Source organism: Harpia harpyja, chromosome 10 (assembly GCF_026419915.1).
Source record: "Harpia harpyja isolate bHarHar1 chromosome 10, bHarHar1 primary haplotype, whole genome shotgun sequence".
Taxonomy (NCBI): Eukaryota; Metazoa; Chordata; class Aves; order Accipitriformes; family Accipitridae; genus Harpia; species Harpia harpyja.
This window is the reverse complement of record NC_068949.1, coordinates 36,887,731-36,914,966: the sequence shown is the minus strand read 5'-3', so window position 1 is coordinate 36,914,966 and position 27,236 is coordinate 36,887,731. Positions and strand designations below refer to the sequence as shown.

Genomic DNA, 27,236 nt, shown 5'->3' with positions numbered 1-27,236 from the left:
TTTTTTTTTACTTTTAGACATTATGTCCAACAGGGCAAATAGTTTTTCCTACTGACAGAGGAAACTCACTAACATTAACTCCTCTGATTCTTTCTCAGCACTCCCTTGTAGGCTAGGGACTTTTTCTGGTAATTTTTATATTTTCCCAATGCTTTTATGCTAAGACAAATTTGCTGTAGCTTTTTAAAAAATAAAATATCATTCTCAAAGAACCTTTAAGAAAAAAGCACTACACAAAAGGAAGTGTGCTCCTTACCTGTTATGCTGTTACATTCCTTGGCATTATATTAAAAACTTAAATGACCTGTTTCAGAGCCCCTACTTGCTCCTTTATTGTTCCCAAGGCTCTCTGGCTTCAGAGCTACAATGCATCTGAATAAAAGGATAGTTTTGGAGACAGGGGAATACTGTTAACAGAAATTTAAAAACAGGCTAAACCTTAAGCAAAGAAACACCAACAAACTACAGAGACATGAAAGAGCTTCCAGAGAAGTAATGAATACTGAAATGTTGACTGGACACTTTTCTCACAGTAAAACAAGAATATCTCTAATGCCAGAAAATAGTTTAAGATGGAGCTATTTGCCAGAAGTAATAAGAAGAACATTTTCATATGAACTGCTAGACCACTGTACAGTTTACTGTATAAAGACATTTTATACACAGGGCAAGATTAAGCACTGGTAGATAAGGATATTTCCATTAAAATATTTTCAATAATTTTGGTTTACTGTAAGAGAGGATGTGGCCTGCCTAACCTAAAAGTCACCCAATGCCAGCTTACTTTTCTAAACTACTTTTCAACTGACACTGTAAACCTCATCTTGAAAAGATGCTGAAGACCATCTGCATTCCTGGCTGAGAAAGGTTTTGGGATGTATTTTGGCTGGTTTTCACTTCACCAGATTGAGTGACAAACATGCAGATATTCATAGGAAATTTAAAAAAAGGTCTTTATTGATTTCATGCTCAAGATGTCCATAAAACAGTCATTTATTTAATTCAAACAACTGTAAATTTGACTTATGAAAAAAAAAATGCCTCACTATGCCACAGTATTTGTAAGAAAATAAACTTTATAATTCGGTAACTTGGCTTTAATAGTATGCACTTATTTTCTTAGAAGATTTCAAAAGAGCATAGAATACATTAACTGGGAAAAGGGTGAACAACTAACCATTTATCAGTTTAAACAAATCATTAAACTTACTTTTTTGAGCTAGCTACCAACTTTAAAGAGAATATAAAAAGTAGGAATATAAACATCACCGACGTAGCTCCAAAATACAAAATCAAGACTGTGCAGTAACTAAAAAGGCACTTCTGGTTTCTGATTCAAGTAAGTATTTCCAGTCTTGGCAAAATTCCTCACAAATAGAACCTATATCTAAACATACATTTGTTACTGGAACATATAATTCTATGATTTCAACATTAAATTTTAATGTTTTATAACAAAGCCTTGGCATTAACTTTCTGTTGGTTCAAAACTTCTGAATGAAAAAGCAGACATTTTTATTTCTGCAAGCAGAAAAACTGCAATACCACTGTTTCAGGCCGTTCTGTCAGTTAATTGTCATTTGCAAGGCAAAAATCTTTACAATGGCACTTTAATAAGGCATCATCCAATTACAGTTTGCCAATCTTTCACAAAGATTTTCATTTTAATTTTTCTATTTGTTACATTTCCATACTACTCAGGCAAATAATCTACAAATATTGATTTTTTAATTATCCATCTTATGCTAGAGTGATACCTAAGTAAATTGACTTCCAGATTAAGCACAGAGCAACCATTAGTCTTCATTAATAATGTTCATAAAAAAGGAAATATATTAGACTAAGAAACACCCTTTTAAATAGCTACAAACTGTTTCATCACTGGACATACCCATAATATGATGGTCTTTGCAAATTTCCGAGGAAGTTATAGTTCCATGAGCTAGCAGTGAAAGAAAAGATGGAGTCTCACGATTAAATTTTTTTGTTCTTAATTTACAGTCTGTTTTCTGGAATAAACCTTTATGGGTCAGGTAGCTGACTCTCAGAACATCTTCAGTAGCCATAAATCATGACAGCCACACTAAGGGAAATCAAGATACAGTAATTAGTATTAGCTGTCAGGCTGGCCCACAGCATTTATTTCTTTTTTAAAATCTTGCATATTGTCCATCCCTCAGATACCCCAGCTTATACAATATAAAAATCTAGTGTAATTACATTTCTGTTATTAAGAATGTGTTACTCCAGTTTATATCAAATCTCTACCCAAAACCATATCCTGATCTTTCATCACTGGCTGCCTTAAAATACACTTTCAGAAGTAAAGTTCCTTAGTGAGCATAGAGACCACGCAAGGAATCTGCTTCTTCTCACTGAAGCGTGGATCATCAGACTGTGATTCAAAATTTGTGGCAACCACATAGTTGACCCGTGTGAGGATCTGCATGATCTCAAGTTGTTTTCCATGCTCATTTAGTACAGAGCACAGAGACTGCACAAACCAGGAGCCTCTTCCAGGATTCCTCCAGGAGTAATAACCTTACAGGGAAGAGATCAGAAAGTACATGGGGTTATTTTTCCTCTTTTTTCTTATTATCTTGTGCTGAAGAAGAGAATGGCAGAGAGATATGTACTAATTTGTGTGAAAGATTCTGAGCAAAGAGTAACTGCACACACAGAAAGTTTAATTCTTATCATTTGTGTCATATATCCTACTTCATTAAAGCGGAGAATAATCTGTATTAACTCTCCAGACCTCACACTACTCAAGTACCATTCTGCATTTGGGAAAGTGCAAGAAGAAAGATTTCATGTTTTTCCTCTCTAAGAGTAAGTCTTGTGCTCTAACTGTTCCTCTTCCTGCCTTCATCACATATTCAACATACTCAGTGAACTAGGATATGGAAGGGCAGGATTCCCAGAAAATAGTAATGCCTTTGCAACCTGTAATGTCTGTGTCTTCTCACCTGCCAAATCTGGGCTTTCTTCTGTTTCCGCTATAGCTAGTGTAAAAGGGGTGGATACAACACACTGGCCCAACATGCAGCAGGCCTTAGTGTTTTGTCCATCAGTGTACAACGTATCATCAATGAGCTTCAGTCTACAATCAAGTCAATATGAGCGATAAATTTTTAGGCTTCTATCCCCACCCTGACTCCCTTTTCTTTACCTGGCACTGTGGAATATGCAAACAGAAAATCTGCTTCTACTGGGATTTTGTATCTCGGATTGGCATCTGTTTCCAGAGTGTCATTTGCAGGTCCAGAGTCAGTTTGTATACCTTCATCAAATTCAGAGCCTCTGCATGCCTGAAAGCAGTGAAGACAAAGAGAACTTGTCCAATAAGGAGAAACGGTGTTATAAAAATAAATATTAATTAACATTTTTTAATGGATACAGTTTAAGCAATACTTTGCATGTATTAGAAGCAGAAATGCAATTCTGGGAGACATCTAATTTTCAGTGATAAAGTTACTAGCTTACCCATTTTAAAATATACATCCCGTACAGTAAAGGGAGTTAATGGTGTTGCAGGCTGTGGATCTCAGTGGATTGTCAAAGGGCCAAGTCAGCATTAGCTTATTCTAACCATGATTAATTTTACTAGTCTAGAGTCATCCTCAGCACTCAATTATTACATAATGTCTTTTGCAGTGTGACTTCTGGACATTTTCTTTACAGGCAACTACACATTGTCTTTGGTTCCTGACATGCACTGCTGTAGCACTACATTTCACAGAGTAACAAAAGCACATCCCGAGACCATCTAGTCCAATCCCCCTTCTCAAGCAAGGACAGCTACAGCAGATGTTCAGGACCATGTCTAGCTGGGTTTCGAATATCTCCACAGACGAAGACTCTACAGTCTGGGCAACCTGTTCCAGTGTTTGACCACCCATTTCAAGCATATTGCATTTTTAACATTTTTCGATTTCTCTCTTTTATTCTTAATTTCCTCTTAATCACGTGGTTTAGCTAAAGGGCACACTGGAAACACAGTCCAGGTTGGTAAGTTTCAGCTCTCGATCAGTAGCTTTGACTGATAGCTCTTGCAAAAAAATAGCAGTCTGATGGGCTTATATATCATGAGTTGGTTGCCTTTCTTAAGATAACTTTAAAGGCAAAAAAGTACCCATTCCAAACCTACAATTAAAAGAAACATCACTTTAGTAGTATCAAGAGCCTAAAATAGACACAGTTTTCACTTTGAGGTTGAGGAATAATTGATGGAACAACCTAGGGAAAACCACATCTGCTGCAACTCCCATATATACCTAACACTATGATAAAAAAGTGCAATTCAGACCCATGGTATGTCAGTTAATACTGTTTGAAACAGCTGTCTTTAAAAGCTTAAGTAATATACAATTAATTATATGCTAATGCAATAATGCAATATAAATTTTTAGGCTACTGAGAGAGAGAGAAAATATTTCGTTTTAGCAGAATGCAGTGATTTGTAGAGACAGCCTTTATTCAAACAGGCCTGGACAGTCCTCAGCTCTGTCTGCACAAGAGGGAGTTTACCTTTCTGCTTTGAAGTTCATATATTACCAAGCATAAAGAGAAACTATGTACAAAATTACAATGACAATATGTTCTTTACATCTGTGAATCTTGTGTATAAATTATCTTTTAAAAACAAACAATACAAGTCACCCATACTCAACTTCTCTCAACACATTTTTTCACAAAACCTCCAGCAAAGTTCAGTAAGTTAACCTACAGGGCTCTTCTAGAGCAGACAACCAACATAGCATGTTTTCCTCACTGCAGCAGTAGGATACTATATTTACCTTACGGCTATTACCTGAATGAAAAATAATTTGGGTTTGCCTATAAGGCTTTTACACTTGTCTCCTCTGAATAGCGCAGTCAAACTCTTGATAGCCATGGGTCCATCAGTGCCATAGATGAGGCCTTCCTCCCCATGGCTTAGAAGGATACAGGCAAAACAAGCAGCATCACTGTGATTCTCCTCAGCAGCTACAAATCAAATAAGTCTTAGCCAAAAGGAAGCAACATGTAAAATTAAAATTATATTTAGCAAACACAGTTTTCTGAGACTACATATACATTGGGCCTGTACTGGAAGGCATAAGAAGGAATCATAGAATCATAGAATCATTTCGGTTGGAAAAGACCTTCAAGATCATCGAGTCCAACCATTAACCATGCCCCCTAAACCATGCCCTGGAGTACCCTGTCCACTCGCTTTTTTAATACCTCCAGGGATGGCGACTCAACCACTTCCCTGGGCAGCCCATTCCAATGTTTGACAACCCTCTCAGTAAAAAAATTTTTCCTAATATCTAACCTAAATCTCCCTTGCCTCAACTTGAGGCCATTTCCTCTTGTCCTATCTCCAGCCACCTGACAGAAGAGACCAGCACCCACCTCACTACAACCCCCTTTCAGGTAGTTGTAGAGAGCGATAAGTTCTCCCCTCAGCCTCCTCTTTTCTAGACTGAACAGCCCCAGCTCCCTCAGCCGCTCCTCATAAGACTTGTGCTCCAGGCCCCTCACCAACTTGGTTGCTCTCCTCTGGACACGCTCCAGCAGCTCAATGTCTTTCCTGTAGTGAGGGGCCCCAAACTGAACACAGTACTCGAGGTGCGGCCTCACCAGTGCCGAGTACAGGGGAACAACCACCTCCCTGCTCCTGCTGGCCACACTGTTCCTGATACAGGCCAGGATGCCGTTGGCCTTCTTGGCCACCTGGGCACACTGCTGGCTCATATTCAGCCGGCTGTCGACCAGCACCCCCAGGTCTTTCTCTGCCGGGCAGCTTTCCAGCCACTCTTCCCCAAGCCTGTAGCGCTGCATGGGGTTGCCGTGACAGAAGTGCAGGACCCGGCACTTGGCGGTGTTAAACTTCATACAATTGGCCTCAGCCCATCGATCCAGCCTGTCCAGATCTCTTTGTAGAGCCTCCCTACCCTCAAGCAGATCGACCCTGCCTCCCAACTTGGTGTCATCTGCAAACTTGCTGAGGGTGCACTCAATCCCCTCACCCAAATCATCAATAAAGATATTAAACAGAACAGGGCCCAACGCCAAGCCCTGGGGAACACCACTTGTGACCCGCCGCCAACTGGATTTCACCCCATTCACCACTACCCTCTGGGCTCAGCCATCCAGCCAGTTTTTCACCCAGTGAATAGTGCACTTATCCAGGCCACGAGACACCAGCTTCTCAAGGAGTATGCCATGAGAGACAGTGTCAAAGGCCTTGCTGAAGTCTAGGAAAATAACCAGGATAAGGAGTGGATAAAGATGACACAACCCACTTTTTAGTAATGTGGTGAGTACCTTGAATACATGAATGCATCCTTCACTTGACTCCGAGTCTAGCCCACAGGAGTCAACAGGCTAGACTCTTTATCTAATATGACAAGGCTCTTCACCTAATACACAGGACAGGTGCTTCACCTAATATGACAAGAAAACTGTATTTCTGAATTGATGTTGGCAGAAGAGGTGGGGAATTAAGCCTAATCCATTCAGAAACTTAATCCTTCTATACAGAAAACTGTATGTAGTGGGGCCTAAGCAATCTGCTCTAATTTGACCTGCTTTGAGCAGGGGATAGATTTGGTGACTTCCAGAGGTCTGTTCCACTCTAAATTATTCTATGATTCTAAATTTTTACCTTGCTTCAGTAACTTTTCCATATCATCACGGCTTCGGTCATTGTATATGCAAACGTCAAAACCTAAGTTTCTAAAACTCTTAGCTAGATCTCCAGCATCTTTATCAGTGCCATTGCGTGTACCCATTCCTGCCAGAAAACAAAGAATATGGTTGATTGCACATTACACAATTCAAAATAATTCACGTGTTCAAAGGTAAATTTTTAGGTTTATAATTAATAAAACTAAACAATGTCATGGTGACATGATTTTAAAACAATCCTCTAACAGTATTCTCAGCATTGAGAACAAATTGTGAGATTTGTTTTAAAGCAAAATAACTCAAGGTTCAATGGTAACACCTATCTTATCCTGAAAAATGTTGGCATGCCTCCAGCACCTTGCAACATAGGACCTCTATGGATGATTCTATCTCCTTTTTGTTATGCAGTGTAACATATGCATAAGCATCCCAAGACAAAACTGTTGAAAAGAGTCCCTGTGATACCCACATAAAAGAAACTGATGTAAATTCTTTGGAGTAAACACTTCATTTAGTGTGTTTGCCAAGTGTATAGGAAAAGACCTATAAAGTTGACTATAACACAAGTATCTGTCTGCTTTGAAACCATACATGGTCTGAAAAGTTAAATGCAGGAGTGTAAACAGAGCACAGCTACAGATATTAGCTTTTGTAGCTCATAGCTGTAGCTCAGGGACAGAGAAGATATAGCATGGGCTGCAGATGCCAAAGTTCAAACTTTAACAACACAGCCTTAAACTCTGGGACAAAGGTTTATTTTGAAGTTGGTAGAGCAAGGTGACATGCTCTTTGAAACATATACTGGAGAGAAGCTGCAAAGAGTCGCTCTAATATAAGTGCTAAAGAACAGGAATAAATTGTAGGAACAACTACTTCTCAAAAAAGATAAATACATTCATTAAAATTTCATGTCCTAAAAATAAAATACTTATTGCTTAATGAAAGTATAAAAATTCTAAAGTCTGTAATGAGTATCATCAAAGAAAGAACATTACCTGTTTTGTCTTCAAAATTTTTGTTGTTTATAATAATACATTTGCCAACTTTCTTGTAGTCCATATTATACTGGAATGTGGGCGTAACAATTCGGTACTGATTACTGAGAGAGGACTTTGGCTGTTCTTCTTCTCCATTCTTCTTTTTTCTAGGTGAACCAAATGAAATTATTGTCAGTGGCCAGTCACATGCAGTGTGCCTATTTATCTTAATTCAAACCATTCAGGCAGCCCTACCCAATGTTCCTTCTTCTCTAATGTTTGTCTTCTTCTTTCATATTTCAGATCAAGGCATAAAGATCTTGTGATTGCCATGAAGTGATTATTGTACGCGATTGGATTCTGATGATGGTAAAATGACTCTAGAGTGAACTGCAGCCAGCACTAGTATACCCACATCCCACAGATAAAACAAATGGCCTAAACATGAAGTCAGGCTGACAGTAACCTTTTGCAAACTATGGTTCTGGACATATTTCACTTTTACTATAAATAATTCATGGAAGGACAGACAGATCTCCCTTAATAACTATTCCAAGCACAGGAAGATATGCAGTTTACCCAATGGCATTATAGGATTTGTTTATTGAATCACCATCGTGCCTAAATTTTCTGAAGATTAAGACAGAGCAGTAGGTAGTTTCTACTGATAAAGGTTACAGATACAAACAGGTCGTGTTAATTTGGTCTGCCAAACAGCAGTCTGAACCTATGCAAAAAACTAAGCACATTTTAGTGTAATCATCAATACCTGAACCTCACTTAAAAAAACCAAACCAAACCAAAACGAGCTATAAATATTATCTGTTAATATGACTGTGTACTGATGTTTCTGCAGAAGTCTTAGACTGGATTAGAAAGGGATGCAATTTATTCTCATTGAAGTATTAAGAACAAATCAATTACAGCCAGCATGCACACCTGAAGTACAAGCATGAGGAACTCAGCAGTACTTGCTTTTAGAGGCTGACTTTTTGGTCCAAGCAGGTGGCTTCAAATGTTGGCAAGATCTCCTCAAGCAGAACTGAAGCCAGTGAGAGCCTATAAAGGGTCTGATTCAACCTCAGAACTATAAACAAGCTTTGGAGCAAGCCCAGTTAAAAACAATGCTCAGGAAAGGGCAGAAGTTATGAGCACGTCTCTTACTTATTTGGTCCAGCATCCTGCTTCTAATAGTATTTATTGCTGATGTCTGAGAGGAAAACATAACCTACTTTCGCAGCACAAATAACTGTATAATACAGTTTGTTCTTAACAAAATTAGATTTTTCCCACAATCTCAATTAATTTAAGTACTTTCACTATTCTCACTCTGATATCTTTCTAAAGAATTACTAAGCTATTTGCTTCAATAATAGCCTGTAGACATGAGATTGCTGTGAACTGATTAAATGTTTAGGTAATCTACTTTCTTACCTTCCTGATTTAATGATTGTTGTCTTTCAGCTTTAAGTGTCCTCTTTTTTATTACTAAAGGACAAGACTAATTGTAAACTACAACAAACCTTCTCTAGATGATTCATCGTGTTTAAATGCTACTGCAATTCAATTTTAAAACAGCTTCTTTGAGTGTCCTCGTGTTCTGTTATAAAGGGCCAAATCAAATAGCTGCAGCTGGCAGGCTTTCTCTGTACTCTTTCTGTATGTGACCATCCTAATATCATCTCCTCTCTTAGACTTCTCTTAGAGACTACAAAACAAGGTATTGAATCATATCTACTTGAGGATTTTGTCTGATACTCTGGAAGTACAGTTTTTCCTGGCAAGTCACAAGTATTGGTATTCCCCTCACATACTGCTTCTTGAGGCCTCTGGGAGCAGTAATTAAACATGCTTTGCCTCAAGAAAAGATTTTAACCATTTTAAAGAATTATCCACAGCTGTATGATGTTAATATTACATTTGACTTTCAAAGAGGTCTTGGATCCTTATTTTAGCCTAAAATTCCCCCTGGTCCTACATCACTAGACAGCTCTCTGGCAAAGACAGAAAAAAGAATTTCAAAACAACAAATAAACACTCAGGTCAATGAAGAGGCTAATTTCCTCAGTCCACACTGGATTCAAATTTCTACAGATTTACCTGGCTTCACTGACTTCCTGAAAAAGCTGTATGACTAACAATGGCTGTTACTCACAATAGGATATTTTCAAGGGGATTGTACACAAATTTCTGTTTATGTTCAACCCCTGAACAGTTGTGAACACTCGGGACAGATCCACATGAGCACCATGGTATCATGTTTGCACTGTCTGCTCTGCTAAAATGCTGGAAGTAATCTAATTCTAGTCCAGAAGTACGTAGCCATGTTACCCCACAAAAAGCCTCACTGAAAACAGCAACTAGGGTTAAGTGGCATAATAACGTAGCCACACAACTTCTCTGAAACCACTTCACTTCTGAGTTCAATAGTTTGCACTCATTCATGCAGAAATATGTGGGAGTTTAAGGGATGTAGCTACTACTGCTGGTATTCCCAAAAGTACGCCAGAAGCTCTATGCCAGTCAATGTCAAATGTCACAGACAAGCCTTGTCAGCACGGTAGCACACATAACTCTATTATTTCCCCATTTCTTTACAAAGGATAGTATATTTTTGTTCTAATGATTCCTTCCAAGCTGATCAGGCTAATGAGATATTAAGCAATCAGAGCATGCTTTGTAGGGTTACGCCTACCATTTCTTTACTGGCAGACAACAAAAAGTTCCAGAAATCTTTTGGTATCTGTCCAAACTGAACAAATAAGGAAGCAAAGGTTGTGCAGTATACATATCCTGGGCCTGCAGTCCAGAGAGAAAAAGGTTTTTTGAAGATTCAGTTTTCTGTGCCAACACAGCGCAATATAGGAATTGCCTGACTGGATTAAATTGACAGTATAAGGTCCAACTCTTCAGTTTCAATAAGCTAAATCAGACCTTGTAATAATGACTAATAAAGTAATAAATATGTAATCATCAGTCCTTAAGGGAAACGCCCTGTCAGTGACAGGCTGGCTTATGACCCAAAGCCTAAAGCTTTCCAGCTAAATATTTATTGTCTAAGCTTTGAACTGGACACTTGTTAATATAAATGTTTACTGCTGTTGTTCTTACTAAGCTTTCTAATTACCGTATTTTCCAAAAGGGTTTCTACAGGTTACTTATGTGCTGTTATAAAATGTTTTAAACTATTTGCCCTCAGTTTTATTTCATCCTGCTTCTCTGACATCCAGTGTCTTTAATTTCCCTCTTTTGGGATTCAAACTTGCCCAGACTAAATAGAAACTTGAGTTTTATGACTGTTTACTCTTTCTTCAGCTTTTAATTACAACTGTGCCATAAGTCCTCACGCCGCTAGTGGTCACTGATCTTTCCCTTAGAAATATTCTGGCTATCAGTGCTCTCACATATTTCATGTTCTCATGTTCTCTCCCTTTAGTCAAGAGTTCAGCAAAATTGAAACTCCACTCTGGCACCTTCATATAGCTTGCACATTTTCACCCTTACTGTGTTTGTAAATCCATGCCTTAGGCTTGACAAGAGTATGTCTGGGAATGTGATTTCATCAAGTCTAGACTTAACCGGTGTCAACCCTGGGAAAATCATTATTATCAACTTCTCATTTTTCAAATATAAAATTAAAGTTACTCATACTATTTATCATTTTGTTATTGAACTTTTAAATAGTAAAGGCCAAGCTTCTTATCACCATGAGTGGCTAAAATTCTGTCAAAGTCAATGGAGATACATCACTTGCACCAATAGTGAACTCGATTGTCTAAAGGACTGCTACTTATCACAACAAACTTTCTTTTCTGTTACACTTTGGGTAAATTATGATTTCAGTATGTAGGGATATCAAGATTTAAGGATAAAAATATCACTGTTAACATTTAACTATACCTAAAGATTGTTTTCAATAACAATTTTACTAAAAGCAGTGCCTCTTAGCAGCTGACATTTCCTCTCCTTTGGCTTCCTTTCTACTAGCATCATCCTGCACTTTCTTTGCTACCACATATTAGTATGACACAACAACACACTAAGAATCCACGTGAAGGAGAATCTCTTCCTTGAGTGTTGCAGTCTCTCATCATCTCTTTCCCCTGCTATAGCCAAGGTCTTGGTCTCAGGTCTGCCAGCCCTCCAGAGTAACAAGTATTTCAGAACCAGCTGCTTAACTTAAAGTGTAGTGTGATTTATTTCCATGGGGAGGGTCTTCACTTTCCATCACATTACATAATTAGTCAGCTGTGTAGTCTGGTACTGCCTACCTTTGTGCAAGGTGCAAAGGCCAGTGCCTGTAAAAAACCCTTCTGCTCTAAGCAAGCTGGTCTGCTGTAACTATATGGACTCCCCTTGGAACAGTACTAGGTGGCATAGTGCAGGGAAAGTTCTGAAGGGAAGAGTGGATGAAAGGGAAACATTAAGAAGAAAGTGCAATCTATAAGTAGAAACAGTTATACCAATCCATTTACTAAACCTCAACATTAACAACGATTAAAAAGAGGGTGATAGTAACTAACAGCCAATACAGCTCTTCTGAAAACATGAGCTGCTTGGCCTTAAAAGCAATGTGACAGCACATGGAAGAAACAGCTCTGCCTGGAAAAGAACAGTCACTTAAATAGCCTTATGGGTAGAGGATTAGATGAGTAAAGACAAATTTCACAGTCATCACTTCCCAGTCACAGGATGGGAGGAGTTTCCTGTTTGTTTTTTTTCTGTTTGTTTGCTTTTCTAAGAGGAAATCGATGTGTTAATCCAAATAAACTCTAAAAATGATATTACAGAGGGATATCCGGGCTTTGAAAACAGCTATAATCCCTTTCTCTCCTAGGAAAGTTAGGGACTTTTGTTGCTGTACTGAAAAATGTAAGCAGATAAAAAAATTCTACAATTATGATACTATTCAATTTAAGGAAGTTGACATTCAGAGGTGGGTGGAAAAGGCTAAAGTGATTACATTAATTTCTATTTGAAGTACACACACACAAAAGATGAGAACTCTGTCTTGCTCTATGAAGTTCAGTAAGTTTGGCCTTTACTTGATAAGGAATATCACAGAACATTGTGGTAGTTTTTACCCTGGCATGCTTCTTTAATACAATGTGCAATCATATACCATTTTTGAATGACTGATAACAGGTTTCTGTTAAAAAGAAAATTTGCCTTAAAAAACATGCTATCTTTACAGAACACATCACCTCAGGATCCCTTCTGGAGTCCCCATGCTTTTTGACATTGGAGAACAGTTTTATTCTAGTTTCCGTCACATTGTCAGCCTTTCTGTTGACTCTAGGCAAGAAGATTATAGCAGTGGTACAGTGACAAAGTCCTTAGTACAGATCTTCTCAGGTAATCCATCAACATCCACCGGAACTTTCATACACTTGATGTTGTGGGATGCAAGGTATCTTAAACCTGCAATGCTCTTTATTCTATTACAAACAACTGACATGTTTCCCTTATGACTTTTACATTTGGGGATCTCTTTAAAGGCTTCATTTGAATAAATTCCCCGTTAAGTTACAATACTGTGGAGTAAGTGTACGGGACGATACATTAATTTTAAGACCTCTGAAGAAACTTACAGAGCCTATATTGCTGATTTAATTTTATGCAGTTTGTGTAGCTCTATGATGCTCTTTCTGTCTAAAACCCCCCACTCCTTCCATTATTGCACGCACAATATAAATGGCATTTGTAACTACTGCTCATCACAAGTGCTATGTTTGCTCTCCTGGGGAAAAATCCTGGATTGGATTTATTTTTTTAAATAGGTAGTTAAAGGATAGATAGGAAAAAATGAAAATGCAAAGAGGATTGTGTTTGAATTCACAAAGCATCACCAAGCTATGTGTAGTAAAACTGAGTCTGCTGGAGACCAATTCAGAGTTATTCTTCCAAAAGAAGTGAACAGGAAACAAAATTCATAAATTAGACAATCAAGGTTCAATATTTTGTTCTATGTTTCTACTTTAGTCTCAATAATTAGGGGTCTATTCATATGTCTGATGCTTTCTGATGATTATGCATTAGTATGTCTTACTCCTACATAACCTTCTCTCCAAACTGCCAGCTTTTATACTTCTATTCAGCTTTAATACTTTTATCCAGTCTAATTTCACCATATTTAGTACAACTCTAATTACTGTACACTCTCCCCTCTTTGAATTTTTTTTTCTCTTGAAACCTATTGGCAATAACAAGCAAAAGACACTTGTTAAACCTGACTAGAGCTTTTTAGATCTTAAGTTCTTTAAGGCAGACTCTTTGTTCTTTGTCAGATTCATTTTGGTAAAGTGTCACACAGATTTAGAGCTGCATGCAAATAATAGATTATCCTGTTGCCTTTTCCCATTAATATTGCATCAGGTTTGCAGAGCAGCAACATTTCTGGACAAGAAGAATGTGTCATTACTTGAATTGTCTTTTATAAAAACTAATATTCCTTTACTGTTAAAAATCAGAAAGCACAAATTATATGGGATAAGGACTATGCATAACATATGGGCTAGTCCAAATACTAAAACTGTATCATACTGCATTTGATGGTGTGATCCTGGGTCACACACTGAAAAGGCAGCATGCTAGAATACTAAGTGAAGCCTACGATAAACACTTACAGGAGCCACTGCAGAAGACGTTGGCATTTGGGAGATCTCAGTTCTGTTTCCAACCTGACTGTCACTTGCTATGGCCTCACAAACATTTTCTCCTGAATATACTCCAATGGCAGGTGCAATTTCCATCTCTCTCTTTTCAGACAGAAAACACCTTACCAAGGACTCTTTTGAAAGAGGTTAAATATAGTTGTGAACCAAGAAAATAAATACTATCCCTCACAATCTTTTTTTAAACAAAGGTTACTCAGGCTTCCAAATTACGTGCCAGTAGATAAACTGAAAACCAGCTTAACAGTTGAAGCAAAAATCTCCTGAGGAAAAAGTGGCAATACTAATTATGTAGGAGGAAGTTCAAGAAAATATTGCATACTTTCAATTTCCCTACTGAAAGTTATTACCAAATGACTGCTGACTTTGATAGACTAGCACCAAAAAAATAACCAGTCCTTAGAAGGCTATTTTTAAATATGCTCCAGATAAATGTCAAAAGAAAATTTAAAAAATTTCTAATATTAATGTCAGAATCTTTTCAACATAATAGAAAGTCTTAATTTAGAAGAGAGAAGAAAAGTAGTCCTAGAAAACTGAACATAAAAGTTCCCCCCAAAGCATCTAAACATTATTTCACCTATATTGCTTACTATGGCAAGGAGGTGTCTTACACAAAAGGCATGAAAACTGGCAGTTGCAATTTGGAATAGCAAACATAAACAACACAATACAACACCCCCCCCCCCCATTAAAACACAAAACCCAGTCAAACAGTCCTAGATTTCTGTTCCATTTAATGGTCTTGTTTTTTCTGTTCAAGAAATTTTAAATCATGGTGAAACATGCCAGACTGATAATACTGGAGTCTAAAATTCATATTTATCAATGACTTAGAAAGTCTGTGCAACCCTTGTATCTTCATATGCTACTCTGCTGAAGTGCCAAAACCTTGAAAGTCATATTTGGGAAGGAGTGGAATAAAGGGAAATGGCAAGTGTGCTTACTCGAACACCACAGCCCCTAATGAATGCACCCCGCTTTCCTTCTGGGAGCAGGCCTACTAAAAGCAACAGGACTAGTCAGACAGTAAAATAATGCCTGTTTGTAACTGTTCTCAAGATCAGGGCCATAGTAATTATTTAGCCTACAGCTTCTTTTTGAACCGCCAATTAGTTCGTGACTTCTTAAGGACATCTTTGGAATTAGATCGTCAGCTGACTAAACAAAGCCAGTTTAAAACTCACCAGAGGCAAAGCCTTTTGCTTGAATGAACCTGAAACTAGGAAGCTAATGGAGACAGTGCCTCTTGTTTCTTTGTTTCTTGTTTCTTTGGAAACCCATGTCCCAAGCCCTCCTTATAACTGTAAACACACTAATTTTGAAAGGAAAATATTGCTGTAGCAGTCTTGAAAGAAAGGCGTTAGGTAAACAATGGGATTATTTCCTTGAATTTATAAAGATAATAATAGAGCTGGGGAGCTCTAAGCTCCTAAGCTACCATTAACAAATTCTTTGCCCATGACAGGACTGAGTTCATTCATCCATTAAAACAGTATCGTATTAAAAACCTCCTTTTGTTCTTACTATGACATATATAGCAGTACTGTTACCGATTTTGCAGAAAATTCGCAAAATAAAATGCTTTAATTTTTTGAAAGAAATCCTGGAATTTCCCTAAGTTTCCTGTAGCATGCAATATGACCTCCAACAGTAGAACACAAGTCATAAAAATATTTATTAAGATTATATGCTAGCTATGCTTTACTCAGTTAACTTGATGGAAAGTATTAAACAAAACAAAATGCTCAGCTGGGGGGATAAGTTCTGTTATCTACTAAGAGACAGTTGTGCTCTAGATGGAGAACTGAGCATGAATCCTGCTTCTGCTATTGAATAACTTTGGGAAAAATAACTTCGTATCTCTTGGTCTTAGTTTTTCCATTACAAAATGGAGCCTAAACAAATTTATTTCATAAAACAACTGCAGATCTCATGGCTTCTTTCTGGAGGATAGTAGTGTACAATAAACTAGAGAATGAATTTAAAATCCACTATTTTGTACATCTGTACAATGTTTACGTCCAGAGCGTGTGAGGTAGCTTATTGCCACATGCCTCCTGGAAAAAAATGCTTGAAACAAAGGCATTCTTACTGCCCACTGTGGAGGTTTACAGTGGACCTCAGTTCAGCAACAAATTCCTATCTTTGGTTACTGCACATTAGCTTCCCTGAAGAAATAAAACCGCTGGCGTCTGCACACGATTATTTAACATCAACTGTAAAAATGACAAGGTTGCAGTACACAGAATATGGCATTTCCCCAAAGTATATTATAGCCCTAAAGGCCTCTGAGACCTTGGCTTAATGGTCAAGATATCAGAGCTTATCACATATCAGCTACTCAGCTGAACTACAGCAATGGCTATTGATATGTTCCTTTGAAACCACAATCTAAAGTGTATTAGCCTGAATCACAATAAGGCCTCACCTACCACAAAGCTTCACAACTGCAAGTCTCAGAGATAAACAAAATCAACTAGTAAGCTGCAACATGCTAATTGCACTAACAGACCCACCTGAGTGTGAACACACTTTTCATTTGATCTCTTGCAAAGCAAACCACAAACCCTTATTCAGTAGTTTCTACAAACCTTCAGCTTCTGTTTAATCTGCAAAACATCTTTTAGATTTATACTGAACCTTTTTTTAAAAGATCCATTTATGGATCCATTGGATTCATTTATGAATTCTTTTCTTACAAAAAGTGCCTCCTATCTTCTGATCTTCCATCACCTATATATTTGTACAGTACACTACATATTTGTATAGTACAAGCAATTGTCTTTCAACTTCAGTTAGAGAAACTAAAGACATTTTAAATCCCTCATTATAAGATACTTTTCAGATCCTGAGCTACTCTTCTAGCTTTTTTGTCCCATTTTTGTTTCAGACCCTTCTCCAATTAGGAGGGAGAATCTTCTCTAGGAACTTGGAAAACAGAGAAAACCAGTCCAGGACAACTGGAAACTCAGTGTGTAATGAAAGCAGTTGAGCTGTTTGAAAGAGCAAGCTTCAGACTACAACTTCTGACATACTTCGTATGTTATATATATCATTGCATGTTATATATATCTTTGGAGTTCTGACAGTTACATCTAAATATGTCTTCCTCTCCTTTTAACTGCATATTAGTGATGGTCTTAACATAATTCAAATCAAAACCATGGCTGCAATTTTATTTATTACATACAAATGAAGCAGACAAAGCGCACTGGGGCTAAGCCAGCCGCACTTTGTAAAAAAAGTTTCAATGCAGACTATTATGTCTAATGTTGTCCACATTTCGCAACAGTTAAAAAAAGACAAGAGGGAAAGAAAAACAAACAGTATCAGTAAAGTAGCAGTATCCTAGTCTTTGTGCACTTAAAATATTAAGTATCATTTACAGCCTACATGACAATTTTGTGGTGTTATTCCTGCAGCGGAGAGGGCCAAAACAGAGTAAGTTCTAACTCTCAACCGTCAATTTGTAATTCATCTTCAGCTTCCTAATTAGTTGCATGGTATCTGCTGTGCAGGCCTCACAATATTGTATGCAACATAATATTCAAATGGTAAAATTTTACAAATAAAGAATATTGCTTGCTGAAAGGCTTTCTGCTCATTTCTAGAAAAGCTGCACATACATGGGTGTTCTGGAAACCGAAATTTTGCATGATCATATCCTAAGTAGTATAATATACATAGGCAACTGCCAATTACATGAAAAAAAAAGATGAAGCCTCTCTTATCTATCATAGGTACTAAGAGCAATTAACAGGTATATATATTGCTGTATGGACTGCTTGGAAAACGATTCAAAATAAAGCAACCCCCCAAAATACTATTTCTCAGAGAACACTCTGGCTAGGATTAGCAATTGCAAAATGCCAGCAGAGTTATAATTAGCTTGATATAAGCACTGAAACTACACTCTTTTAGGGTATTCATTCATGAGATTTCCAAACAGGTGTCAGAGAAGGAAGGAGATAAATAACATTCTACAGTACCTCGGCTCATCATCAAATGGTACTCCACACTGCATCTGAAAATAGCTTCAGCTTGTCCTCAAGAGCAAGTCTAATCTTCTTTGCTAATGCTAGGAGCCCACCATGCTCAGGGTTACATTGGAGAGTGAAGCAGGATGCTCTCTGTGTTCAGGCCCAAAGATTCGCATGTGTCAGCAGTGGGTCACGCTGGACTTTTCTATGGGGGCTATTCAAACCCTCATAGCTATCACCCTGCAAGCTGAGGTCATGCAGGCCTGATCTACCTTTGCTGACAAGCGGAAAACACACTCCCATCGCTCTGATTCTATCACTGTTCCTATGTAAGAGTGTAGGAAAATACAGCAGATCTTGAGATGGAGGTGGGACAGCAGACTTCACTTTGTAATACGTCTTTCTTCCTTCTCTCAAAACCTGATCCACCATTACTACAATATTTACACAATGAATATTTCTCAGAAAACAATGCAAAGGAACATGCACAGTTTACAAAACCTCTGTATTCTAATTCATAGAACTATTTCCTGTATATTTACCCTTAAACAGTTTTGGTTTATTATAAATTTGGCTTAATTTGGTTTTGATTACTTTGAAAACTTAAAAATGATACTACCGAATAGCTTTCCTCCAAATTTTGTATGATGACAGCCCAGAGTTTGCTGTAATGAAGGAAATAAATTACTACACTGAAAAGGAATTAGGATACTTGACTCACTGTTGTGATTGCTACAGCTACAGTTCATGGTTAACCCAGTGTCTGCTATGCTTCACAAGACAAAGTCTCTAAGGAGAGTGGAAACAAATACTGACTGTGAATTAACGAGTTCTTGTACTTTAGACTAGACACTATTTCAAGATACTTGGGCATTTCCTGTACGGTACCTCCAGTCACTGTCCAAGGGAAAGTACAAGCACTGACCACAATTTTCACTAATTGTTAAATACTCCTGCAGTGTTCTCCAGAAGTTTAGTTCCAGATCTAACAAAAACTGCAATAACAAAGAATAAAAAAACCACCAACCTCTGGCTTAAAAGAGAGTAATGAAAATGAAACATCTATGTTGCTCTTTGTTAAAATCTTTTCATTGTCTTTGTAGGAATTAACTTTAACAGACTATGGATGTCAGAACCTATTGCTTCTGAAATTTTATGTTCAGCGCTTCAGGGGAAAATACACTGATATTTAGCTTGTGCAAAGCAGAACCCACAAACTCCAAACAAAATTAAAATTATATTATGCTAGACTTTGGAGTTAGGATAGTAAAAGAAAAGATCACCACCCATTTATAGGACAGACTAAGGCACACAGTGATTTGCTTAGAGACATAAAGGAAATGTGAGGCTGAACCAAGAGTTTAGTTCAGACCTCTGAGTTGCAGCCCAGAGCATAACTTCAGATAACGATTCATCAGCTGTTATTTGTTTTAAAGTAACTTGCTATTTTTATTCTAAGGATAAAAGAGATACTTTACTTAGCAATATTTATTTTTGAAAGGTCTGTAATATTCTGTCACTGAAAAACCTGTAACAGAACTGCATTTTTAATTTTAAAACTGTAAAAGTTATGATAAAAAAGATGAGGTATCATTCAAGGCATCATCTGGATTTGAACACGTTAATTTCAAGGCAAGAACAGCTGACATTCATGCAGTGGAGGCCAATACAGTTTCTTCATAAGCATACGGTGCTAGCAGTAGTACTTTTTCTACAAAGCAAGCAATTAATTTACAAGATCAGTGTCCTGTGTTTGTGTGGCAAGGTTTTGGTAGCAGGGATGCTACAGGGGTGGCTTCTGTGAGAAGCTGCTGGAAGCTTCCCCTATGTCTTACAGAGCCAATGCCAGCTGGCTCCAAGACGGACCCACCGCTGGCCAAGGCTGAGCCCATCAGCGACAGTGGTACCACCTCTGGGAGAACATATTTAAGAAGAGGCAACCCCCCCCTCCCCCAGCAACTGCAGCTGGGAGAGAGGAGTGAGAATATGTGAGAGAAACAACTCTGCAGACACCAAGGGCAGGGAAGAAGGAGGGGGAGGAGGTGTTCCAGGTGCCAGAGCAGAGATTCCCCTGCAGCCTGTGGTGAAGACCATGGTGAGGCAGGCTGTCCCCCTAGTACCAGTAGTACTGTTGGTAACTACACATCAGTGTATCCTACAAGCCTCTCAAATTCCTCAATGGGATTTTCTTACAATATATTTCATGTTTCTGCATTAAGGGCACTACAGAATCACAGTTTCAATTGTAACTAGGTATTTGTAAGAATTCTTAAATATATATTTAAATTATGTTTTCTGTTTCCAGATGAGAAGGGGAATATTGACTGTAAAACAAGACAGTAGAGCTGGAGTAGATAAAAGTAACCAGAGACCAAATGGTTCTATTCAATTAAATTAGAATAAAACTGGTACCTAGATACTACTAACAACCACCCTCTTCTGCATTATGCTTCTTCACTGAAGCCCACAGTCATGGTTATTGACAGCGCACGTGTGTGTCTACCAAGCCTTGGGAATTTTTAGATGGAGCATTTTAAAAAAAAAACAGCTTAGGAGTAAGAGAAATTTTAGCTTTGCTTAATACAGTGGAACCACAATTTTATTCCGTTTCATGTTACATCATGTTTCCTGGATGCTAAAATAGGTTTGCTGCTATCAATCTCCCTAACAGAGTTCCCCAATAAAAGACAAAACATACCAAATGAAGATATTAAATCATCCTGTGGAGAAGTGAGAATATTTTTAAGGCCTTGAAAGTGTAACAGGAGCACATACAGCACAGAAAAGAAAAATTTCTATGGGAAGAATTTTATTCATTTCTAACTATGACATAAAGAATTAAAATACATGTTTGAAATCCTCAGCTCAATCTTTGTTTAACCACGTTTTAAAATTTTATTGTGCACAGGCTTGCCAGAGTGTATCCTGCTATTTCTGCTTTCTAAAACACAACTTTTTGCTCAGCTGCAACTCTCCCTAATTTTTGTCCCCATTTTTGGCAATAAACAAAACTGATACCCTCCTGCCATCTAGTGGCTAAAAAAAAAAAAAAACCCTAAACCAAACACCACCAGCAGATGCTACTTCAAAACTTACTTCTTTCAACTCTTTTCCCCACCAAACAGTTTTTCCCCACCAACATTAACTAAGTACTAGCACTTTTTCAAAGAAAAGGAAATACATAGAAGATAATTTCCCTAAACTGGTGAAGCCAGAAGAACCTGCCCACTCCATGGCTTGTTCTGAGCATCGTGGCCTCCACAGTAAAGCAGGCTCACAGACTTGTCGGAGAGAAATATGCTGTAGTGAATAAGATTTTCACTTATTTCTACTTACTGCTCTTGCTAGGTAAATTTCTGGTCACAGCCAGAGAATGGTGACTTGGAGCTGTGAAGCTACTAGAAACAGCTGGTCTTTCTGTACAGCGCTGAATTCAGTTTCTCACTACCCTGTTCTCTTAAATGAAAACTAATGGGCTTATTTAACAATACATGTTACTTTTTTACCAATTGAGTTTATATGTTTTAAGCAATAATAAATGAAATACAATGTAGAATTTCACTGAAAGTACTGCACAGCTGGTAAAAACTGGGTTGCCAAAACAAAACAAGGGACCATAAAATTGTAGTCAAGCTAAAGCTTTCTAGACATCTTATTTTACAGGTATTAATTTCACATTGCCAAAATTAAGCCTTGGCAATCAAGACATAGAGCCATGCTGGTTCCAGCTAAAAGTACATTTAGCCTAGTATCTGCTACTGACTAGTAATGAGTTTTAAGAAAACAAACAAAAGAAACTGGATATAGAATATATTCTCACAGAAACCGGATTCAGGAACGTCTTGCACCAAAGATTTTAACATCAATATTCCTACTGGACTTTCCCTCCACAAATACATCTAATCTCTTCTGAACTCATCTAAAATCTTGACATCTGCATATCTTGTGACTTCTACAATTGCATTCTGCACTATGTGAAAATTACATCTTATCAGTTGTTTTAAACCTATGGCATGAACCTTTCATTGGATGTGCCCTAGATTTCCAGTGAGGCACAAGGAACGACCATTCTCTATTCACTTTCTCCTCCATTACAGTCATGATTTAAAATCATATCCCATCTTCCTTTATCCTCTCACATTCCTCTCCTATCTTCCTTCAGGCCAAAGAGTTTTTGTTTCTATAAAACAAAGACCTTGTTACTGTGCTTGGATTTTTAAGACCTTCGCTGTCAACCAGCTCATTCCTCTTTAGGCAATCATCACCTTCTTCAAGAAACTCTGATAGATTTCTCAGACTTACTTTTTTTCAACAAAATCTAAGTTGAATCTTCCCAATTACCTCATATTTAATTTGAGCAATTTCTTACTTCTAAAGAAAAATGTTTCAAATTGTATCTTCAAGGGGTTCCCAAAAGATGAATGCCTCAAACTGATGCATAGCCAAATTATTTGAAAAATTTCTTATAGAAAAAAGTGATAGAAATGCTGATTATTGCCTTCCCTTCAGGAATTATTAACTTTGAGTTGCATAATTTAATAATAGTATTAGCATATTGCCTTTTATAAAGAAGACCAATTCAGATATTAAACCACACATTTTATAAAGTTTAAAAGAAACCTTTGAAAAATGTTTGGCAAGATTTAGAAACAAATGTTACATTTTCTATTTTGCATGACGTGATTCTGTTAATAATACACATAAGAAAACATACTTGAGGAATGATAAAATGAGACAGAGAAAGCAAAGTGATTTGCTTAACAGCACATTAAAAGTCTTCTAAGACTAAAGCATCTTCACTTCTCTCACAGATTTGTTACCCCCATTAGACTCATAAGCAGCTAAAATAAAATTATATTCTCCATGTACTTTCTCTGAACTATACTGTTCACTTGAATGTGAATGTCCAATAGTAAAAAAAAAAAAAATCAAAACCTCTCTGTAAGTCCAGTAGTCTTTGTAATAAACACCTCTAATTAAATCTCTCTAAATCCATGAAGTTCAGAATGTGAAGTAGCCATTTGCTGACATTCAATAGTATTTGTAAATTTTGCATGTTCATTTTTCATCTTTTTCATTTTCAATCACATTTATCTAGTGTTTTCAGGACTACAGACAAGCAGTACATAGTTCTTGCTTCCTACACATTTAACAAAATTGAGCTTATGCTTCAGTGAGACTACTATGTTTTAAAATTAAAGGCTTTTAATTTATTCTGTAATGGGTTACATCTCTAGACTCAGTGAGGCTTCTTTGTGCTACAACCTAGATGGCACATCCAGGCTTTAAACTAACTTAAATAGTCAGCAGGGGATTCCAATGATGCTGGACATTAGCTGAGCTGAATGCAGTAAAACAGGTAATTAATGGCATATTTAATTCTCAGCTCCACCAAAGGGCAATGTTTAAGATGAAGAGCTATAACTGATGCTAAATGAACTTAGCGGTCTCTTGACTACCAAATAAAGCTTATGAGATATACTGTAGGTCTCGCTATAGGGAGATACTATAGAGAGATGCTCTAAGGTACAGACCAGATACATTAAACCTATACAACATAAACCATCTCCCTATCCAGACTATCCATGACATTGTGGACATGGCAAACTGAACACCAAAATCCCATTAGAAGGGTAGCACGACAGCCAATACAACAATAACAGGAATAAAAGTAGTAACTTACTTTCCCAAAAGTGAGAATCTGCTGCTTCTGTCTGGCTTTGCATCAACTACATCACCGTGATCTTCATCACCTCCCTCTTGAGTAGAGCTATCAACATGCTGATCTCCTGACATCTACAAATAAAGGTACAAGAATGTAAGTGTCCCTCAATGAACTCTATCATTTTAGAAACACTTCTATAAACCAAACCATTAAATGAGATACATGCGGGGTTGTTAGTCAGTTATACTGTATAATGTATAATACTTACCTTATATAATACTATACCTTACAGTATAACTTACAGTTATACTGTATAATGTATAATACTTACCTTCAAGTAAGAGTGGCTATAGGTTTCTGGCCCTGAATTAACATGACATTGCACATGCTCAGCCGTCTGTATTACCTCGTGGCAGTTACCAAAAGTGACTTGTCTAATAGCACTCTCAAATATGCAGATAAGAACAAAAGTAAACATTATTTTATGGGGAGAGATCTTATGACTAATTCCCAGAAAATTTTTCATGGTCTGGAAAGAAGTAGGTTGGGAAGAAGGCAAGGACAACTAACATCAAAATATTTGTAACTGCAATCCTATCCAGTACTGAGACACCAAGAGAGCTCCTGTGTTTTCATTTGCATATATGCAGTCAACTGTGCATAAGAGAAAAACCCCTGTATTACCTTCCATGGATGGGATCTTAGGTTTTCATTTCTCCATTTTGTCTATATCAACACTTAATATGAATTTTATATTCTTCTAATGATTAATTAATATATGTGTACAGTTGTTAGGAAAAAAAAAACAGTTGTGAAGTGTTTCTTGGAAATTAAAAGGTGTTTTCATTACATGAAGCAGCCTCTTAACACTAATTGCTGTATTTCTGTCAATTTTTTTTTCCCATTACCCCAGTGTAAGCTTGGAACATCTTCACTCATCTCAAAAGTGACACGGGGCACCGCTAGACAACAAGGTTGACCTGACCTAATGACTTTTTCCTGATGAAAAAATGGTCTCTCTCTCCTCTTCTTCCAGGTACTGAGCTGCCCACTGAGGAAGTTTATTTAGATCATTAAGCCGGCAGAAGACAACAAGAAGAAAGGAGTCATTTTTCTGATAGCGCAATGATCCGCACCAGCTCAGCGGAGGCCGAGAAGGGCAGTGGAGAAGGCAGCGCGGGACCCCCACCTTCGCTGGCGGTGGGATGCGCTGAGCCACCTTCTCCAACTCCAGCTCCAGGTTTTCATGAGGAAAAGCAGCGGCGATTCTTGCCCCTTCCCCGTATTTAGGCAGATGAAACTTGCTTTGATAATACATTTACTCAGGAAAGCACATGTTTACACCTAGCTCGAAAACCGCCCTGGTGACCTCGCCGCAGCTCGGAGGCCGCCAGCTAGGCCCTGCGGCTACCCGGCCACCAGCACCACCCCAGCCGGCGTCCGGGTCACTGACTGGCGTTTTTGAGCTCCCCGAGAGTAACAGCAGGTCCCGAAAGCTGGGTTCTAGATTCGGCTTTGACAAACAAATACAACTTTTTAAAAAAATAAGGATGGGAGGGCGCGCAGGCCTCAGGCGGGCAGTCAGGCGGCCGAAGAGGAGCGCGGAGGGGGGGGAGGCCGCCGCAGGGAAGCAGCCCCACGCCAAGGAAGACGCAGCCCCGAGCGGAGGAATCCAGCACCCCCGACGCTACCAACTACCCGCACCGCAAGCCCCGCTGCGAGGACTTCTGCCCTCGCTCGGGACACGGTTGTGTAGCCAGGGCAGCCACCCGAAGGGCCGCCCAAGCATCCCGTGCTGAGGGAGAGCCGCTTCCTTCCACCCCTCTGCCGCAGGCGTCAGGTAAGGGCAGCGGGCCGGGCCCGCGGGGCGGGGGGGAACAGGAGGAGAAGGTGCGGGGGAGCGGGAAGGCGGCGGCCGGCTGAGGGGAGGGCGGGAGGCGGGAAGGGAGCGGAGCGGAGCGGGCTTCCCTGAGGCGAGCAGGGAGGGCGGCCGGCCGGCGCGACGCGACGCGAAGCGACGCGAAGCGGAGGAGCAGGGGGCTGGGAAGGGGCCGGGACCGCGGCCGGGGCTTGCCTTGGCGCTGGGCTCCGGCGAGGCAAAAGCGAAAGCGAAAGCGGGCGGAGTGTGTGCCCCGCCGGCCGGCAGCGGGGCGGGACGGGACGGGACGGGCTCCGCCGGCCCGGTCCTGTCCCGGAGGGGCCGCGCCTTCCGCCCCGCTGCGGCGGGACTGCGGGCCTGTCCCCCGGGGCGGGGGCGGCCTCGGCCTCGGCCTCGGCCTCGGCCTCGGCCTTCGCCCGGTGCGGCGGCGGTGGGGCGGGTGCGGGGTTGGGGGAGGCGAGGGCTTCTCCCGCCCCGCTCCCCAGCCGGGCCCCCCTGGCCGAGGGGCTCGGGTGCTGCCCCCGGGCCCTCCTCGCTTCCCTGGTAATGACGGCTTCCTCACAGCAAAAAGGAAATTACCGCTTCTTAATAGCTGTGCTCCGTCACACCCCCGCGAAAGAAGAGCCTTAAGTTTCATGGTGACACGAGACTGTCTAGATCTAAGGCAATATTTTCCCTTATATAAACTTCAGTGGCGCTTCCTTATCTGTCCAATTATTCAGTGTGTTGCATCTCTGCTAATTACGATATCCTACTGTGTAGCCGTTGCATCAGGCCCAGCAGTCCAGTACACGGACTGAAAACTGGCACGGTCTTGCTAATTACTCCTGGATGCGGGCTCCAATCCTGCAAAATCATACACCTACCCAGCAGTGCGTGGTGTTTAACATTCACTACCTGAAGAGATTTACATCAAAGTGACATTTTTCAGTGTAACTGCCTCGTAATTGGCACAAAACACAGGCATGGTAACAAACAGCCTTTTGCTTCACGACAGGTCACTGCTTCAATGTGATGGAGGAGCATCTGAACGGCGCAGCGGCTCTTGCCGTGTGTCTGCATGCTGCTGCTGGGGCCGGTCTCTGCTTCGTGGGATTATGCCTGTAGCTCCTGGTTGGATACGTAGCCAAAGTTTTCTCCTGAAAATCAAACTAACAGAATCCCATGGTTCCTCTCATGCCATCTGTTAGCTGCTTCTTTTCAAGAAAACAGCACCACTTCTAAATCCATAATGGATCATTATGGACAACAGAGACGCTGGAGATGTATAGATCTTCAAGTAAATGCGTGTGGAGGAGATGAGGGAGACTGTGCCATCACCAGCAATGACTGGCAGTGGCACCTGAACTTCAGCAAATCCAAATGTAGTTTCCTGATGAT

General features: G+C 39.3%; 1 protein-coding gene across 4 annotated transcripts; it reads right to left on the bottom strand.

The window, feature by feature from the left end:
* Positions 1–935: 935 nt before the first annotated feature.
* On the bottom strand, positions 936–26,160 carry CASP7 (caspase 7). 4 transcript variants are annotated; one of them, XM_052798452.1, is made up of 7 exons: positions 26,052–26,160; positions 23,996–24,108; positions 7,674–7,822; positions 6,656–6,784; positions 4,814–4,989; positions 3,173–3,311; positions 936–2,541 (listed from the first exon to the last, which is right to left on the bottom strand). In XM_052798452.1, the coding sequence occupies exons 2-7, from the start codon at positions 24,106–24,108 to the stop codon at positions 2,318–2,320; spliced, it is 930 nt and encodes a 309-aa protein (XP_052654412.1). In that variant the 5' UTR covers positions 26,052–26,160; the 3' UTR covers positions 936–2,317. The 4 variants fall into 4 exon arrangements, with proteins under 4 accessions (XP_052654412.1, XP_052654411.1, XP_052654413.1 ...); XM_052798451.1 differs by lacking the exon at positions 26,052–26,160 and adding an exon at positions 25,167–25,954; XM_052798453.1 differs by lacking the exon at positions 26,052–26,160 and adding an exon at positions 24,963–25,257.
* Positions 26,161–27,236: the final 1,076 nt, after the last annotated feature.

Excerpts from the sequence above, each read along its gene's own strand:
- CASP7 (XM_052798455.1), bottom strand. The coding sequence starts at position 24,503 with ATGAAAAATTTTCTGGGAATTAGTCATAAGATCTCTCCCCATAAAATA. Across the intron at positions 24,109-24,308 it reads ATAGCCACTCTTACTTGAAG|ATGTCAGGAGATCAGCATGT; the intron begins GTAAGTATTATA and ends CTTTATTTGTAG. Across the intron at positions 4,990-6,655 it reads GGAAAAGTTACTGAAGCAAG|CTGCTGAGGAGAATCACAGT; the intron begins GTAAAAATTTAG and ends TTTGATTTGTAG.